This window comes from Heterodontus francisci, chromosome 46, assembly GCF_036365525.1.
Source record: "Heterodontus francisci isolate sHetFra1 chromosome 46, sHetFra1.hap1, whole genome shotgun sequence".
NCBI lineage: Eukaryota > Metazoa > Chordata > Chondrichthyes > Heterodontiformes > Heterodontidae > Heterodontus > Heterodontus francisci.
In genome coordinates this window covers 21,920,670-21,939,764 of record NC_090416.1, presented here as the reverse complement: position 1 = coordinate 21,939,764, position 19,095 = coordinate 21,920,670, and the positions used below count along the sequence as shown (strand labels likewise).

General features: G+C 58.6%; 2 protein-coding genes across 9 annotated transcripts in view; one reads left to right on the top strand and one right to left on the bottom strand.

Moving 5' to 3' along the window:
* Positions 1 to 261: 261 nt before the first annotated feature.
* The window catches only part of LOC137356929 (SNARE-associated protein Snapin-like), a 41,602-nt gene continuing 22,768 nt past the window's right edge, over positions 262 to 19,095 (bottom strand). For 6 of the 8 annotated variants that reach the window (XM_068022784.1, XM_068022787.1, XM_068022788.1 and 3 more), the window contains 3 exons: positions 4,660 to 4,706; positions 1,067 to 1,185; positions 262 to 782 (listed from right to left, as the gene is read on the bottom strand). In XM_068022784.1, coding sequence (XP_067878885.1) covers positions 681 to 782; positions 1,067 to 1,185; positions 4,660 to 4,706 — 268 coding nt within the window. In that variant the 3' untranslated portion in view covers positions 262 to 680. Of the gene's footprint in view, positions 783 to 1,066; positions 1,186 to 4,659; positions 4,707 to 8,562; positions 8,727 to 17,594; positions 17,716 to 19,095 lie in introns of those variants that run through there. The other 2 variants (XM_068022790.1, XM_068022783.1) reach the window with 2 other exon arrangements.
* Positions 8,824 to 19,095, top strand: part of chtopa (chromatin target of PRMT1a) — a 105,838-nt gene continuing 95,566 nt past the window's right edge. The window contains exon 1 of the mRNA XM_068022794.1: positions 8,824 to 8,908. The gene's annotated coding sequence lies outside the window, so the exon portion shown is untranslated. The remainder of the gene's footprint in view (positions 8,909 to 19,095) is intronic.

Sequence of the window (19,095 nt, the reverse complement as noted above, 5' to 3'; positions counted from 1 at the left end):
TAAAAGTGACTCTTGCTCAGAGTCGAACAGAGAGGATGCAAGGCATCATCACTGTGCAGCATCAGTTCAAATGGGGAGGAAGAAAGTGTGCTGTGATTTAGGGGCATGATTGGCAGAAGGGCACTGACTGGCTCCATTTCTGGATCAGTAAGGAAGAACTTGAAACATAGCTTGTAATCAGCATCTTATCAACTGGGATGGAGTCACACAATCGCTCATTGATTTTAAAATTAATAAGGAGGAAGCTGCAGAGATAAAAGCTACAGGAATTACATCTCTATTCTGACTGGTGCATGACATTTTTCAAAAATACAGTGAACATTTAACAAACACCTCACTGGATGTTACATTAGTAGGATGCAGTAATTCTGAATTGCTCTGTAACTCAAGCTTGTTCAAATAGGGAAGACGTCTGAGAAGATATTCTGATCAGACTCTACCAACCAAGGCCTTCCAGGAGTTCTACAATTGTTGTGGTGGCCTGTAGTAGAGATCAGTAACTGTTGCAGTCCAATGCCAAACAGGTTTGAACTTTTTCTCTCTCCTCTCCACACAAGCTCTCCAGTTTCGTCTCAGTCTCTATGCGTTGACTATCACAATTGAGTGAATTCATATAGAGATCATATAACTCCCCCACCACTCGACCAGTTTGTGGTAGTTCAGTCCTTCCCAAGAGTTATTCATTTACTCTGAGAACCAGGAAGAAGTATCCCAGACTCTAGCAAAGCTTTTCGACGAGCTGTTTCCTTAGCGACGTTGTGGTTCAATCGTCTCAGTCGTTCCTATCAAAAGTGCAAAGGGCATTGTTAAAATCGTGTGTATTTCTGGCTAAGGTCATAAAACATAAGTTTGTCTCTAGGCCCAGACTATCTTGCACCTCACAGGCTGAACGACGGAAACATTCCAACAAACACCCAGGTTAAGCATTCCCAAAACAATCACACTGTCTGCCCATTGAAACATTTCAATAATTTGTACGTAGAGGCCTGTACATCTGGAACTTCTGAATGACTGTTCTGTGAAAGGTTCCCAGCACAGTCTTGACATCCTGGTGTGCTGTTCTCACCTGTGCATTCTGTAAGATGTTGTTGACTAGCACCACTCTACGCCTGGCATTCAGCAATTTTTTCACATACGGATCCAGATCGAGTGACGCTTTCTGGTCTTCATTAATCCTGCACAATTCTGAAAGGAAATAAAAATCACCAACCAAAACATGAATGATTGGCTGCAAAAATACTACCAAACTGATCTAATGATTCTATGAATTTTCTAATAGTTACAGCACAGGAGGTCATCATTCATCACAGTCCATCCTGTCTGTGCTGGCTCTCTACAAGAGCAACTCGCCTAGGCCCACTCCTCTGTGCCTTTTCCTGTAGCCCTGCCAATTTTTTATCTCCAGATAATTATCCAATTCTCTTTTGAAGGCCTTGATTGAATCTGCCTCCACCATAGTCTCAGGCAGTGCATTCCAGCTCCTAACCACTCACTGTGTAAAAATCACTTTCCTCGTGTTCCCGTTGCTTCTTTTGCCTCAATCTGTTTCCTCTGCTTCTGGATCCTTCCACCAATGGGAAGTTTCTTCTGATCTCTGTCCAGACCCCTCATGATTTTGAACACCTCTATCAAATCTCTTCTCCAAGCAGAACAGCCCCAGCTTCTCCAATCTATCCACATAACTGAAATTCCTCATCCCTGGAACCATTCTCACGAATCTTTTCTGCACCTTCTCTAACTTCCTAACATCCTTCCTAAAGTGTGGTGCCCAGATCTGGACACAATACTCCAGCTGAGGCCAAACCAGTGTTTCATACAGGTCTATCATAACTTCCTTCTTCTTGTACTCTACGGCCCTATTTATAAATCCCAGGATCCCATATGTTTCATTAACCACTTTCTCAACCTGCCCTGCAGCCTTCAATGATTTGTGCACATATACCCCCAGCTCCCTCTGCTCCTACACCCCCTTTAGAACTGCACCCTTTAATTTATATTACCTCTCCTCATTCTCACCCTACCAAATTAATCAATTCACACATTTCTGCGTTCAATTTCATCTTCCGCCTGTCCACCCATACCACCCGCCTGTCTCTGACTTCTTGAAGTTTATCACTATCCTCCTCACTGTTAACAATACATCCAAGTTTTGTGTCATCCACAAATTTTGAAATTGTGCCCTGTACATCCAAGTCTAGGTCATTACTATACGCAGGGGTCCTAACACCAAGACCTGGGAAACCCCACGATATACCTTCCTCCAGTCTGAAAAACAACCGTTCACTACTTCTACTCGGTTTCCTGTCACCCAGCCAATTTTGTAACCATGCTGCTACTGTCCCTGTTATTCCATCTGCTCTAACTTTGCTGACAAGCCTGTTATGTGACACTTCATCAAATGCCTTTTGGAAGTCCATGTACACCACATCAACTGCTTTACCCTCATCAACCCTGTCTTACCTCAAAACTCATAAGTTCACTAAACACAACTTGCCCTCAACAAATCTGTGCTGGCTCTCCTTAATGAACCCACATTTGTCCAAATGACTATTGATAATCCATGACAATTGTTTGTAAAAGCTTTCCCACCACTGAGGTTAAACTGTAACTACTGGGCTGGTCCTTACACCTTTTTTGAACAAGGGTGTAACATTTGCAATTCTCCAGTACTCTGGCATCACCCCTGTATCTAAGGAGGATTGGAACATTATAGAAATATAGGAAAATAGGAGCAGGAGTAGGCCATTCAGCCCTTCGAGCCTGCAGCGCCATTCAATACGATCGTGGCTGATGATCCAAGCTCCGTACCCTGTTCCCTCTTTCTCCCTGTATGCCTTGATCCCTTTAGCCCTAATATCTAACTCTTTCTTGAATATATTTAATAATTTGGCCTCAACTGCTTTCTGTGGTAGAGAATTCCACTCTCTGAGTGAAGAAATCCCTCCTCATCTCAATAGAAACAGAAATAGATAGATTATAGCCAATGCTTCCACAATTTCCATCCTTACTTCCATAAATATCCTTGGATGCATCACATCTGGTCCTGGTGACTTATCAACTTTAAATACAGCCAGCCTATGTGGTACAGCCTATCAATTTTTAGCCCATACAGTGTCTCAACTACCTCCTCTTTCACCATGATTTGGGCAACATCTTCCATGATAAAGAGATGCAAAGTACACTTATTACCTCATCCATGCCCTCTGCTTCCATGTGTAAATTCCCTTTTAGGTCTGTAATTAGCCCCGCTCCTCCTTTTACTACTTATATGTCGATATAAGATTTTGAGATTTCCTTTTATGTTAGCTGTGCGTCTCTTCTCCTATTTGTTTTTTCACTTCTCCTCTGAACCTTTTACATTCAGCCTGGTTCTCAATGGTATTATACATCTGACAGGCACCCTTGTTCTGCTACATCTTACTCTATCTCTTTCATCATTCAGGGGATCTGTTTGCCCTAATCTTTCCCCTTTGTGGGAATGTACCTTGACTGTATCCAAGCCATCTCCTCTTTAAAGGAGACCCATTGTTCAGTTACGGTTTTACCTGCCAATCTGATTCCAATTTAGTTGGGTCAGATCCATTCTCACGCCTTGGAAATTGGCCCTCACTCATTTAATTATCTTGACTCTGAACTGTTCCTTGCTCAACCTAAACTTTATGATGCTATGGTCACTGTCCCCTAAATGTTCTCCTACTGACATGATTCACTTGACCCAGCTCATTCCCCAGAACCAGATCCAGCAATGCCTCCTTCCTCGTTGGACTGGAAACATACTGAACACACTTTAGAAACTTTGCCACTCTGCCCTTTACACTATTACTATCCCAATCTCTATTAGGATGATTAAAGTCTCCCATTTCAAATAAATTAAATTTAGGCTCAAGATGAAAGATGTAAACATGGAATGGAAGCTTCCAGTTTGCTCATCCACTCTGGACAACAATAATCCCTTTGGAGGGGAGATGGTGGTGTAGTGGTAATGTTACTGATCTAGTAATCCACTGGTCCTGGGGACATGGGTTTAAATCCCACCACAGCAGCTAGTGGAATTTAAATTCAGTTAATTAACACACATCTGGAATTAAAAGCTAGTTTCAGTAATGGTGCCATGAAACTATCAATTGTTATAAAAACCCATCCATTTTACTAATGTGCTACAGGGAAGGAAATCTGCCATCCATACCTGGTCTGGCCTACATGTGACTCCAGATCCACAGCAATGTGGTTGATTAACTCTGAAATGGCCTAGCAAGCCACTCAGTTGTCAAAGGCAACTAAGGATGGGCATCAAATGCTGGCAATGCCCACATCCCATGAAGGAATTTTTAAAAATCACCCATTGCTGGCACTTAAAGGCCAACATTTTGAAGCAGGTCATTCAGAACAGGAAACCTGGCTGATTTCCTCACTCTCCAGGGCACTGAGACCAACTACAGCATTTTGGCCCCATACCAGCTAACACAGCTCAGATCAGGGGTGGAACCTGTCCAAAATGGTCAGAATCATCTCAGAGAGGACAAGATGATTTACAATTTCATCAGGTGCCACAAAGATTTTGATACTCAACATGGAAATTTATTCATTATGAAGGGAAAGGCATGTGACCAGCTCTCCCGGCCTGATACCCACCCCTCCCCCTGCATTACTGGTGTTTACCTGCTGCCAAATTGTCTATCTGTTCACGGAGATCCAGTTGACTCTCCCTAAATACACACAATAAAAACAGAATAAACGGCAATGAGCACCAAGGCCTGGAAAAGCCCAGGCCACAAATCTACCCCTCCAGCATCAACACCCAGTCTGCCCCAAACGCCACCTCCCCACCGCTCACTCTCTCTACCCCAACCCCCCCCCACCGCTCACTCTCTCTACCCCTCCAGCAACACCCAGTCTGCCCCAAACACCACTCCCCGCACTCTCTCTGCCCCAAACCCCCACCGCTCACTCTCTCTACCCCAAACCCCCCACAACGCTCACTCTCTCCCCCAACCCCCCCCCACCGCTCACTCTCTCTACCCCAACCCCCCCATCCCCACCGCTCACTCTCTCTACCCCAACCCCCCATCCCCAACGCTCACTCTCTCCCCCAACCCCCCCCACCGCTCACTCTCTCTACCCCAACCCCCCCCCCCACCGCTCACTCTCTCTACCCCAACCCCCCCCCCCCACCGCTCACTCTCTCTACCCCCAACCCCCCCCCCCCACCGCTCACTCTCTCTACCCCCAACCCCCCATCCCCACCGCTCACTCTCTCTACCCCAACCCCCCATCCCCACCGCTCACTCTCTCTACCCCAACCCCCCATCCCCACCGCTCACTCTCTCAACCCCAACCCCCCATCCCCACCGCTCACTCTCTGTACCCCAACCCCCCCCCACCGCTCACTCTCTCTACCCCAACCCCCCCCCCACCGCTCACTCTCTCTACCCCAACGCCCCCCCCACCGCTCACTCTCTCTACCCCAACGCCCCCCCCACCGCTCACTCTCTCTACCCCAACCCCCCCCACCGCTCACTCTCTCTACCCCAACCCCCCCCCACCGCTCACTCTCTCTACCCCAACCCCCCCCCACCGCTCACTCTCTCTACCCCAACCCCCCCCCACCGCTCACTCTCTCTACCCCAACCCCCCCCCACCGCTCACTCTCTCTACCCCAACCCCCCCCCACCGCTCACTCTCTCTACCCCAACCCCCCCCCACCGCTCACTCTCTCTACCCCAACCCCCCCCCACCGCTCACTCTCTCTACCCCAACCCCCCCCCACCGCTCACTCTCTCTACCCCAACCCCCCCCCACCGCTCACTCTCTCTACCCCAACCCCCCCCCACCGCTCACTCTCTCTACCCCAACCCCCCCCCACCGCTCACACTCTCTACCCCAACCCCCCCCCACCGCTCACTCTCTCTACCCCAACCCCTCCCACCGCTCACTCTCTCTACCCCAACCCCCCCCAAACCACTCTCTCTCTCTGCCCCAAACCCCCACCGCTCACTCTTGTGCTGCCCCAAACCTCCCACCGCTCCCTCCCTCTGCCCCAAACCTCCCCCACTCTCCCCCTGCCCCAAAAACCTCCCCCGCGCCCCCTGCCCCAAACACCTCCCCTTGCCCTGCCACAATCCCCCCCCTCCCCCTAACACCTCCCCCCACCCCCTGCCCCAAACCTCCCCCTCTCCCCCAAACACCTCCCCACACCCCCTGCCCCAAACCTCCCCCTCTCCCCCAAACACCTCCCCCCACCCCCTGCCCCAAACCTCCCCCTCTCCCCCAAACACCTCCCCCCACCCCCAAACCTCCCCCTCTCCCCCAAACACCTCCCCCCACCCCCTGCCCCAAACCTCCCCCTCAAACACCTCCCCCCACCCCCTGCCCCAAACCTCCCCCTCTCCCCCAAACCCTGCCCCAAACCTCCCCCTCTCCCCCAAACACCTACCCCCACACCCTGCCCCAAACCTCCCCCTCTCCCCCAACCCCCTGCCCCAAACCTCCCCCCACCCCCTGCCCCAAACCTCCCCCTCTCCCCCAAACACCTCCCCCCACCCCCTGCCCCAAACCTCCCCCTCTCCCCCAAACACCTCCCCCCACCCCCTCCTCTCCCCCAAACACCTCCCCCCACCCCCTGCCCCAAACCTCCCCCTCTCCCCCAAACACCTCCCCCCACCCCCTGCCCCAAACCTCCCCCTCTCCCCCAAACACCTCCCCCCACCCCCTGCCCCAAACCTCCCCCTCTCCCCCAAACACCTCCCCCCACCCCCTGCCCCAAACCTCCCCCTCTCCCCCAAACACCTCCCCCCACCCCCTGCCCCAAACCTCCCCCTCTCCCCCAAACACCTCCCCCCACCCCCTGCCCCAAACCTCCCCCTCTCCCCCAAACACCTCCCCCCACCCCCTGCCCCAAACCTCCCCCTCTCCCCCAAACACCTCCCCCCACCCCCTGCCCCAAACCTCCCCCTCTCCCCCAAACACCTCCTGCCCCAAACCTCCCCCTCTCCCCCAAACACCTCCCCCCACCCCCTGCCCCAAACACCTCCCCCCACCCCCTGCCCCAAACCTCCCCCTCTCCCCCAAACACCTCCCCCCACCCCCTGCCCCAAACCTCCCCCCACCCCAAACCTCCCCCTCTCCCCCCACCCCAAACCTCCCCCTCAAACACCTCCCCCACCCCCTGCCCCAAACCTCCCCCTCTCCCCCCACCCCAAACCTCCCCCACCCCCTGCCCCAAACCTCCCCCTCTCCCCCCACCCCAAACCTCCCCCTCTCCCCCCACCCCAAACCTCCCCCCCAAACCTCCCCCTCTCCCCCAAACACCTCCCCCACCCCCTGCCCCAAACCTCCCCCTCTCCCCCAAACACCTCCCCCACCCCCTGCCCCAAACCTCCCCCTCCCCCTCCTCCCCAAACCCCCTGCCCCAAACCTACCCAAACCCCCCCACCCCCTGCCCCAAACCTCCCCCTCCCCCTCAAACCCCCCCTCCTCCTCTCCCCCAAACACCCCCCTCTCCCCCCGCCCTCTCTCCCCCCACCCCAAACCTCCCCCTCAAACACCTCCCCCACCCCCTGCCCCAAACCTCCCCCTCTCCCCCCACCCCAAACCTCCCCCACCCCCTGCCCCAAACCTCCCCCTCTCCCCCCACCCCAAACCTCCCGCCCAAACCTCCCCCTCTCCCCCAAACACCTCCCCCACCCCCTGCCCCAAACCTCCCCCTCTCCCCCAAACACCTCCCCCACCCCCTGCCCCAAACCTCCCCCTCTCCCCCAAACACCTCCCCCACCCCCGGCCCCAAACCTCCCCCTCCCCCTCCTCCCCAAACCCTCTGCCCCAAACCTACCCAAACCCCCCCACCCCCTGCCCCAAACCTCCCCCTCCCCCTCAAACCCCCCCTCCTCCTCTCCCCCAAACACCCCCCTCTCCCCCCGCCCTCTCTCCCCCACCCTAAACTCTCCCCCTGCCCCAAACCCCCCCCACCCCCTGCCCCAAACCTCCCCCTCCCCCTCAAACCTCCCAACCCCCTGCCCCAAACCTCCCCCTCCCCCTCAAACCCCCCCACCCCCTGCCCCAAACCTCCCCCTCCCCCTCAAACCTCCCAACCCCCTGCCCCAAACCTCCCCCTCCCCCTCAAACCCCCCCACCCCCTGCCCCAAACCTCCCCCTCCCCCTCAAACCTCCCAACCCCCTGCCCCAAACCTCCCCCTCCCCCTCAAACCTCCCAACCCCCTGCCCCAAACCTCCCCCTCCCCCTCAAACCCCCCCACCCCCTGCCCCAAACCTCCCCCTCAACCCCCCCCTCCTCCTCTCCCCAAACACCCCCCTCTCCCCCCGCCCTCTCTCCCCCACCCTAAACTCTCCCCCTGCCCCAAACCCCCCCCAACCCTGCCCCAAAACCCCCTCCACCCACTAAACCCCCCCTCACCCACCCACTGCCCCAAACCCCAATCTCTCCCCTTGCCCCAAACACCCCCTTCTCCAAACCATCCCCCCTCTCCCCCGAAACCGCTCCGCCTCCCCCTCTCCTCCCTTCCCGCACTGCTCCCGCTCCTACTCCGGCGACACAAACCCACCCACCTCACACCCTGAACCTGCAGATCCACCTCCCCCACCGCCGGTCTCAACAATTCCAGGAGACCGGAGGACAGAAGATTTCGGGCGGAGCTGGCATCACTGAAAGCCTCGGCCGCCATTTCACCGCACTGCACCACGGGAGGAAGGTCACTACTCTCCGCACTGCACCACGGGAGGAAGGACAGGCCACACCTACCTCCCTGCACAGCACCACGGGAGGGAGGTCACTCAGCCTTTCCCACTCTGCTCGAAGTGCTGGAAAATGGGATTCGAATAGGTGTTGATGACCGGCACGGACACGATGGGCCCAAGGGTCTGTGACTGTGCTGTATAACACTATGACATTTGAGTGAGTGCCGCGCTGTCGGAGGGTCAGTACCGGGGGAGCGCCGCGCTGTCGGAGGGTCAGTGCCGAGGGAATGCCGCGCTGTCGGAGGGTCAGTACCGGGGGAGCGCCGCGCTGTCGGAGGGTCAGTGCCGAGGGAATGCCGCGCTGTCGGAGGGTCAGTACCGAGGGAGTGCCGCGCTGTCGGAGGGTCAGTGCCGAGGGAATGCCGCGCTGTCGGAGGGTCAGTACCGGGGGAGCGCCGCGCTGTCGGAGGGTCAGTACCGAGGGAGTGCCGCGCCGAGGGAATGCCGCGCTGTCGGAGGGTCAGTGCCGAGGGAGCGCCGCGCTGTCGGAGGGTCAGTGCCGAGGGAGCGCCACGCTGTCGGAGGGTCAGTGCCGAGGGAGCGCCGCGCTGTCGGAGGGTCAGTGCCGAGGGAGCGCCGCGCTGTCGGAGGGTCAGTGCCGAGGGAGCGCCGCGCTGTCGGAGGGTCAGTGCCGAGGGAGCGCCGCGCTGTCGGAGGGTCAGTGCCGAGGGAGCGCCGCGCTGTCGGAGGGTCAGTGCCGAGGGAGCGCCGCGCTGTCGGAGGGTCAGTGCCGAGGGAGCGCCGCGCTGTCGGAGGGTCAGTGCCGAGGGAGCGCCGCGCTGTCGGAGGGTCAGTGCCGAGGGAGCGCCGCGCTGTCGGAGGGTCAGTGCCGAGGGAGCGCCGCGCTGTCGGAGGGTCAGTGCCGAGGGAATGCCGCGCTGTCGGAGGGTCAGTACCGGGGGAGCGCCGCGCTGTCGGAGGGTCAGTGCCGAGGGAATGCCGCGCTGTCGGAGGGTCAGTACCGGGGGAGCGCCGCGCTGTCGGAGGGTCAGTGCCGAGGGAATGCCGCGCTGTCGGAGGGTCAGTACCGAGGGAGTGCCGCGCTGTCGGAGGGTCAGTGCCGAGGGAATGCCGCGCTGTCGGAGGGTCAGTACCGGGGGAGCGCCGCGCTGTCGGAGGGTCAGTACCGAGGGAGTGCCGCGCCGAGGGAATGCCGCGCTGTCGGAGGGTCAGTGCCGAGGGAGCGCCGCGCTGTCGGAGGGTCAGTGCCGAGGGAGCGCCGCGCTGTCGGAGGGTCAGTGCCGAGGGAGCGCCGCGCTGTCGGAGGGTCAGTGCCGAGGGAGCGCCGCGCTGTCGGAGGGTCAGTGCCGAGGGAGCGCCGCGCTGTCGGAGGGTCAGTGCCGAGGGAGCGCCGCGCTGTCGGAGGGTCAGTGCCGAGGGAGCGCCGCGCTGTCGGAGGGTCAGTGCCGAGGGAGCGCCGCGCTGTCGGAGGGTCAGTGCCGAGGGAGCGCCGCGCTGTCGGAGGGTCAGTGCCGAGGGAGCGCCGCGCTGTCGGAGGGTCAGTGCCGAGGGAGCGCCGCGCTGTCGGAGGGTCAGTGCCGAGGGAGCGCCGCGCTGTCGGAGGGTCAGTGCCGAGGGAGCGCCGCGCTGTCGGAGGGTCAGTGCCGAGGGAGCGCCGCGCTGTCGGAGGGTCAGTGCCGAGGGAGCGCCGCGCTGTCGGAGGGTCAGTGCCGAGGGAGCGCCGCGCTGTCGGAGGGTCAGTGCCGAGGGAGCGCCGCGCTGTCGGAGGGTCAGTGCCGAGGGAGCGCCGCGCTGTCGGAGGGTCAGTGCCGAGGGAGCGCCGCGCTGTCGGAGGGTCAGTGCCGAGGGAGCGCCGCGCTGTCGGAGGGTCAGTGCCGAGGGAGCGCCGCGCTGTCGGAGGGTCAGTGCCGAGGGAGCGCCGCGCTGTCGGAGGGTCAGTGCCGAGGGAGCGCCGCGCTGTCGGAGGGTCAGTGCCGAGGGAGCGCCGCGCTGTCGGAGGGTCAGTGCCGAGGGAGCGCCGCGCTGTCGGAGGGTCAGTGCCGAGGGAGCGCCGCGCTGTCGGAGGGTCAGTGCCGAGGGAGCGCCGCGCTGTCGGAGGGTCAGTGCCGAGGGAGCGCCGCGCTGTCGGAGGGTCAGTGCCGAGGGAGCGCCGCGCTGTCGGAGGGTCAGTGCCGAGGGAGTGCCGCGCTGTCGGAGGGTCAGTGCCGAGGGAGTGCCGCGCTGAGGGAGTGCCGCGCTGTCGGAGGGTCAGTGCCGGGGGAGCGCCGCGCTGTCGGAGGGTCAGTGCCGGGGGAGCGCCGCGCTGTCGGAGGGTCAGTGCCGGGGGAGCGCCGCGCTGTCGGAGGGTCAGTGCCGGGGGAGCGCCGCGCTGTCGGAGGGTCAGTGCCGGGGGAGCGCCGCGCTGTCGGAGGGTCAGTGCCGGGGGAGCGCCGCGCTGTCGGAGGGTCAGTGCCGGGGGAGCGCCGCGCTGTCGGAGGGTCAGTGCCGAGGGAGCGCCGCGCTGTCGGAGGGTCAGTGCCGAGGGAGCGCCGCGCTGTCGGAGGGTCAGTGCCGAGGGAGCGCCGCGCTGTCGGAGGGTCAGTGCCGAGGGAGCGCCGCGCTGTCGGAGGGTCAGTGCCGAGGGAGCGCCGCGCTGTCGGAGGGTCAGTGCCGGGGCAGCGCCGCGCTGTCGGAGGGTCAGTGCCGGGGCAGCGCCGCGCTGTCGGAGGGTCAGTGCCGGGGCAGCGCCGCGCTGTCGGAGGGTCAGTGCCGGGGCAGCGCCGCGCTGTCGGAGGGTCAGTGCCGGGGCAGCGCCGCGCTGTCGGAGGGTCAGTGCCGGGGGAGCGCCGCGCTGTCGGAGGGTCAGTGCCGGGGGAGCGCCGCGCTGTCGGAGGGTCAGTGCCGGGGGAGCGCCGCGCTGTCGGAGGGTCAGTGCCGAGGGAGTGCCGCGCTGTCGGAGGGTCAGTGCCGAGGGAGCGCCGCGCTGTCGGAGGGTCAGTGCCGAGGGAGCGCCGCGCTGTCGGAGGGTCAGTGCCGGGGGAGCGCCGCACTGTCGGAGGGTCAGTACCGAGGGAGCGCCGCGCTGTCGGAGGGTCAGTACTGACGGAGTGCCGCGCTGAGGGAGCGCCGCGCTGTCGGAGGGTCAGTGCCGAGGGAGCGCCGCGCTGTCGGAGGGTCAGTGCCGAGGGAGCGCCGCGCTGTCGGAGGGTCAGTGCCGAGGGAGCGCCGCGCTGTCGGAGGGTCAGTGCCGAGGGAGCGCCGCGCTGTCGGAGGGTCAGTGCCGAGGGAGCGCCGCGCTGTCGGAGGGTCAGTACTGACGGAGTGCCGCGCTGAGGGAGCGCCGCGCTGTCGGAGGGTCAGTGCCGAGGGAGCGCCGCGCTGTCGGAGGGTCAGTGCCGAGGGAGCGCCGCGCTGTCGGAGGGTCAGTGCCGGGGCAGTGCCGCGCTGTCGGAGGGTCAGTGCCGGGGGAGCGCCGCGCTGTCGGAGGGTCAGTGCCGGGGGAGCGCCGCGCTGTCGGAGGGTCAGTGCCGGGGGAGCGCCGCGCTGTCGGAGGGTCAGTGCCGAGGGAGCGCCGCGCTGTCGGAGGGTCAGTGCCGAGGGAGCGCCGCGCTGTCGGAGGGTCAGTGCCGAGGGAGCGCCGCGCTGTCGGAGGGTCAGTGCCGAGGGAGCGCCGCGCTGTCGGAGGGTCAGTGCCGAGGGAGCGCCGCGCTGTCGGAGGGTCAGTGCCGAGGGAGTGCCGCGCTGTCGGAGGGTCAGTACTGAGGGAGTGCCGCGCTGAGGGAGTGCCGCGCTGTCGGAGGGTCAGTGCCGAGGGAGTGCCGCGCTGTCGGAGGGTCAGTACCGGGGGAGCGCCGCGCTGTCGGAGGGTCAGTACCGAGGGAGCGCCGCGCTGTCGGAGGGTCAGTACTGACGGAGTGCTGCGCTGAGGGAGCGCCGCGCTGTCGGAGGGTCAGTGCCGAGGGAGCGCCGCGCTGTCGGAGGGTCAGTGCCGAGGGAGCGCCGCGCTGTCGGAGGGTCAGTGCCGAGGGAGTGCCGCGCTGAGGGAGTGCCGCGCTGTCGGAGGGTCAGTGCCGAGGGAGTGCCGCGCTGTCGGAGGGTCAGTACCGGGGGAGCGCCGCGCTGTCGGAGGGTCAGTACCGAGGGAGCGCCGCGCTGTCGGAGGGTCAGTACTGACGGAGTGCTGCGCTGAGGGAGCGCCGCGCTGTCGGAGGGTCAGTGCCGAGGGAGCGCCGCGCTGTCGGAGGGTCAGTGCCGAGGGAGCGCCGCGCTGTCGGAGGGTCAGTGCCGAGGGAGCGCCGCGCTGTCGGAGGGTCAGTGCCGGGGCAGTGCCGCGCTGTCGGAGGGTCAGTGCCGGGGGAGCGCCGCGCTGTCGGAGGGTCAGTGCCGGGGGAGCGCCGCGCTGTCGGAGGGTCAGTGCCGGGGGAGCGCCGCGCTGTCGGAGGGTCAGTGCCGAGGGAGCGCCGCGCTGTCGGAGGGTCAGTGCCGAGGGAGCGCCGCGCTGTCGGAGGGTCAGTGCCGAGGGAGCGCCGCGCTGTCGGAGGGTCAGTGCCGAGGGAGCGCCGCGCTGTCGGAGGGTCAGTGCCGAGGGAGCGCCGCGCTGTCGGAGGGTCAGTGCCGAGGGAGCGCCGCGCTGTCGGAGGGTCAGTGCCGAGGGAGCGCCGCGCTGTCGGAGGGTCAGTGCCGAGGGAGCGCCGCGCTGTCGGAGGGTCAGTGCCGAGGGAGCGCCGCGCTGTCGGAGGGTCAGTGCCGGGGCAGTGCCGCGCTGTCGGAGGGTCAGTGCCGGGGCAGTGCCGCGCTGTCGGAGGGTCAGTGCCGGGGGAGCGCCGCGCTGTCGGAGGGTCAGTGCCGAGGGAGCGCCGCGCTGTCGGAGGGTCAGTGCCGAGGGAGCGCCGCGCTGTCGGAGGGTCAGTGCCGAGGGAGCGCCGCGCTGTCGGAGGGTCAGTGCCGAGGGAGCGCCGCGCTGTCGGAGGGTCAGTGCCGAGGGAGCGCCGCGCTGTCGGAGGGTCAGTGCCGAGGGAGCGCCGCGCTGTCGGAGGGTCAGTGCCGAGGGAGCGCCGCGCTGTCGGAGGGTCACTGCCGAGGGAGCGCCGCGCTGTCGGAGGGTCAGTGCCGAGGGAGCGCCGCGCTGTCGGAGGGTCAGTGCCGAGGGAGCGCCGCGCTGTCGGAGGGTCAGTGCCGAGGGAGCGCCGCGCTGTCGGAGGGTCAGTGCCGGGGCAGCGCCGCGCTGTCGGAGGGTCAGTGCCGGGGCAGTGCCGCGCTGTCGGAGGGTCAGTGCCGGGGGAGTGCCGCGCTGTCGGAGGGTCAGTGCCGAGGGAGTGCCGCGCTGTCGGAGGGTCAGTGCCGAGGGAGTGCCGCGCTGTCGGAGGGTCAGTGCCGAGGGAGTGCCGCGCTGTCGGAGGGTCAGTGCCGAGGGAGCGCCGCGCTGTCGGAGGGTCAGTGCCGAGGGAGCGCCGCGCTGTCGGAGGGTCAGTGCCGAGGGAGCGCCGCGCTGTCGGAGGGTCAGTGCCGAGGGAGTGCCGCGCTGAGGGAGTGCCGCGCTGTCGGAGGGTCAGTGCCGAGGGAGTGCCGCGCTGTCGGAGGGTCAGTACCGGGGGAGCGCCGCGCTGTCGGAGGGTCAGTACCGAGGGAGCGCCGCGCTGTCGGAGGGTCAGTACTGAATGAGTGCCGCGCTGAGGGAGTACCGCGCTGTCGGAGGGTCAGTGCCGAGGGAGCCCCGCACTGTCGAGGGTCAGTACCCAGGGAGCCCCGCACTGTCGGAGGGTCAGTACCCAGGGAGCCCCGCACTGTCGGAGGGTCAGTACCCAGGGAGCCCCGCACTGTCGGAGGGTCAGTACCCAGGGAGCCCCGCACTGTCGGAGGGTCAGTACCCAGGGAGCCCCGCACTGTCGGAGGGTCAGTACCCAGGGAGCGCCGCACTGTCGGAGGGTCAGTACTGAGGGAGCGCAGCACTGTCGGAGGGTCAGTACTGAGGGAGCGCCGCACTGTCGGAGGGTCAGTACTGAGGGAGCGCCGCACTGTCGGAGGGTCAGTACTGAGGGAGTGCCGCACTGTCGGAGGGTCAGTACTGAGGGAGCGCCGCACTGTGCTGCGTCGCGGAGACTGGGGGAGAGAGGCGATAAGATGGATTTCAGCATCTGGCACTGTGATTTACAGCTGCCCCACTGTTGGTAGCGACTGTGGCTCCTGAATTGAACTTGACGTCTTGCAGAGTGAAAGTAATTGAATTGAAGTTTCAATAATTATTAACATACTCTGTAATTACGTTCTTCTTTAGACTGATGGGTAATCCAAATTCATTGCAAGCTAGCAAAAACATTTTGGAAAGTTGTGTAAACTCTGCTTCAGTGTTACCAGTATTGTATCATGAGTGGAAACAGATATTTGCCTGTGGTGTGCAGAGCTGTTGAGCAACTCCTCGTAATTCGTATGTTCGTTGATCTTGAATTGAGTAATACAGCTTTAGAACTAGCTGAGCAAGTGTAATACAGCAAAGAAATATAACAAAGCACACAAATTAACATTACTGTAATTAATAGGTTTCTTCACTCAATATGTAGATAGGCCGACTAGAGGGGAGGCTATGTTGGATTTGGTGCTTGGCAACGAACCAGGCCAGGTGGCAGATCTCTCGGTGGGACAGCATTTCGGTGATAGTGATCACAACTCCCTGACCTTTACTATAGTCATGGAGAGGGACAGGAGCAGACGGGATGGGAAAATATTTAATTGGGGGAGGGGGAATTACAATGCTGTTAGGCAGGAACTGGGGAGCATAAATTGGGAACAGATGTTCTCAGGGAAATGCACGACAGAAATGTGGAGGTTGTTTAGGGAGCACTTGCTGCGACTGCTGGATAGGTTTGTCCCGATGAGGCAAGGAAGGGATGGTAGGATGAAGGAACCTTGGATGACAAGAGATGTGGAACAGCTAGTCAAGAGGAAGAAGGAAGCTCACTTAAGGTTGAGGAAGCAAGGATCAGACAGGGCTCTAGAGGGTTACAAGGTAGCCAGGAAGGAACTGAAGAATGGACTTAGGAGAGCTAGAAGGGGACATGAAAAAGTCTTGGCGGGTAGGATTAAGGAAAATCCCAAGGTGTTCTACCCTTATGTGAAGAACAAGAGAATGGCCAGAGTGAGGGAAGGGCCGATCAGGGATAGTGGGGGGAACTTGTGCCTGGAGTCGGAGGAGGTAGGGGAGGTCCTAAATGAATACTTTGCTGCAGTATTCACTAGTGAGAGGGACCTTGTCGTTTGTGAGGACAGCGTGAAACAGGCTGATATGCTCGAACAGGTTGATGTTAAGAGGGAGGATGTGCTGGAAATTTTGAAAGACATGAGGACAGATAAGTCCCTGGGGCCAGACGGGATATACCAAAGGATATTACGGGAAGCGATTGTCACGCCTTTGCCGATGATCTTTGCGTCCTCACTGTCCACTGGAGTAGTACCAGATGGTTGGAGGGTGGCAAATGTTATTCCCTTGTTCAAGAAAGGGAATAGGGATAACCCTGGGAATTATAGACCAGTCAGTCTTAGGTCAGTCGTGGGCAAATTATTGGAGAGGATTCTGAGAGACAGGATTTATGATTATTTGGAAAAGCATAGTTTGATTAGAGACAGTCAGCATGGCTTTGTGAGGGGCAGGTCATGCCTCACAAGCCTTATTGAATTCTTTGAAGATGTGACAAAACACGTTGATGAAGGAAGAGCAGTGGATGTGGTGTATATGGATTTTAGCAAGGCGTTTGATAAGGTTTCCCATGGTAGGCTCATTCAGAAAGTAAGTAGGCATGGGATACAGGGAAAGTTGGCTGTCTGGATACAGAATTGGCTGGCCCATAGAAGACAGAGAGTGGTAGTAGATGGAAAGTATTCAGCCTGGAGCTCGGTGACCAGTGGTGTTCCGCAGGGATCTGTTCTGGGACCTCTGCTCTTTGTGATTTTTATAAATGACTTGGATGAGGAAGTGGAAGGCTGGGTTAGCAAGTTTGCCGATGACACGAAGGTTGCTGGAGTTGTGGATAGTGTGGGACAGGATGCAGAGCTGGGCTGAGAAGTGGGAGATGGAGTTCAACCTGGAAAAGTGTGAAGTGATTCATTTTGGAAGGTCGAATTTGAATGCAGAATACAGGCTTAAAGACAGGATTCTTGGTAGTGTGGAGGAACAGAGGGATCTTGGGGTCCATGTCCATAGATCGCTCAAAGTTGTTACCCAAGTTGATAGGGTTGTTAAGAAGGCGTATGGTGTGTTGGCTTTCATTAACAGGGGGATTGAGTTTAAGGTTATGCTGCAGTTCTATAAAGTCCTGGTTAGACCACACTTTGAATATTGTGTTCAGTTCTGGTCGCCTCATTATAGGAAGGATGTGGAAGCTTTAGAGAGGGTGCAGAGGAGATTTACCAGGATGCTGCCTGGACTGGAGGGCATGTCTTACGAAGAAAGGTTGAGGGAGCTAGCGCTTTTCTCATTGGAACGAAGAAGGATGAGAGGTGACTTGATAGAGGGGTACAAGATGATGAGAGGCATAGATAGAGTGGATAGCCAGAGACTTTTTCCCAGGGTGGAAAGGGCTATCACCAGGGGGCATAATTTTAAGGTGATTGGAGGAAGGTTTCGGGGAGATGTCAGAAGTAGGTTCTTTACACAGAGAGTGGTGGGTGCGTGGAATGTGCTGCCAGCGGTGGTAGTAGAAGCAGATACATTAGGGACATTTAAGCGACTCTTGGATAGGTACATGGATGATAGTAGAATGAAGGGTATGTAGGTAGTTTGATCCTAGAGTAGGTTAAAGGTTCGGCACAACATCGTGGGCCGAAGGGCCTGTACTGTGCTGTACTGTTCTATGTTCTTAATAGCATTGTACAATTAACAGTTCTTTATGTCAGGGATGACTCCACTGCCATATCTTGTGAAAGATTTATTGCCGTTTCCATAAATAAGACTGGATAGATTCTGCAGATGAATGTGCTTTGATATAGCCAAGCTCTGGGTCCCAGATAACAAAATCAATATCATTTGGGGTCCTGTAACAGGAAGAGAAAACATTCCATCACTCTTAAAATTCTAATGTAGGTAAAATGATGCAGTTCTTTTCTGTCTGGCTTGTGTGTGTCAATTCCTGTACATGATCCCTTTTACCCAGTGTGTACTGTACACATACAGAAGCTGACGGTGACGCACACAAACTGTACAATACCAGATGGGTGTGAATCATATGGGATGGAGTAAAAGGAACAATTCATGCCTGTCTGATACTGTACAGTCTGTGTGCCTCAGTCAACTGTACATGTAGAGTCCTGTGTCTCACTACAGTCTGTCCCACTGTCAGCTCCTGTTCATGTGCAGTACACACTGGCAAACAATGCACTCCAGTTTGGTAACTGTATGCCCTATATATTAATATTGGCTCCTGTACATGTAGACAGTGGGTAAAATACAATTGGTCTTCTACAGAACTAAAAAGACAGTTTAGTTTTACATAATATAGACTACTCTCTCCATAACTGCTTTCTCTACTGACTATCCAGTTGTCTCTTGAAACGGTAAACACCTTCTGCTCCAATGCCTCTCATCACAGTTTAACCACTCAGTGTAAACCGTTTGCCTGTTGTCATCTCAAATCCATGACTGGTATTTGAAATTGTGATTAAATTTAATAGGTTGCAGTTTATCTGTACCTTTTTAATAACCTTGTACAACTCAGTTAGATTTCTTTCCCGTGTTCTGCAACGTGAACATTGTCAGTTCCAGATTCCGATGGTCCTAATCTGAGGTATCAGTTTAATTGCCTTTCATTGTGATCTGTTCATTGCCAGTGGGAGACACCATCACTTGAAGTGGCTAAATGAGGATTCTACCACATGCGGTGTGATCAGGGAAATACAATTAAAAAGCAGCCGCAATGGAGACTGTAAACTGCAGTGCTATTCCCTGGAGAAAATGGAACTGCAATAAAACAGGAATAAATGTCTGCAGCCTGCCCCGATCCTCAAACAGAAGACAGTTCCTAAAATTAATGTGATTTCAGTAAACATTACATATAGAAAGACGTGTCTTAGAGGCCTGCTACCCGACCCGACGACATATGTCGTGCTCTGGTCGGGCTAGACACACACGGTAAATGCTCTACTGGTAAGTATTGAAATTAAAAAAGCTTAGCTGAGCTGGGAGTCCGGGACGAAACTGAGTCTGTGCAGTGAGCGAGTGACATCACTATGACGTCATCGCGCATGCGCTGCAGCTTCTTGCAGCTTCCCAGTCGGAAGGTAAGGAAGGGGATGGTCGGCTCGGGCTCAGGGCAAAATCGGAGGGACTTGGGTTGGGCTCGGGTCCACTGTGTTTCGGTTGGGTTCTTTTTTCCCAACCTGAGCAAGCCTCTAACATGTCTGTGGAGGAAACACTGA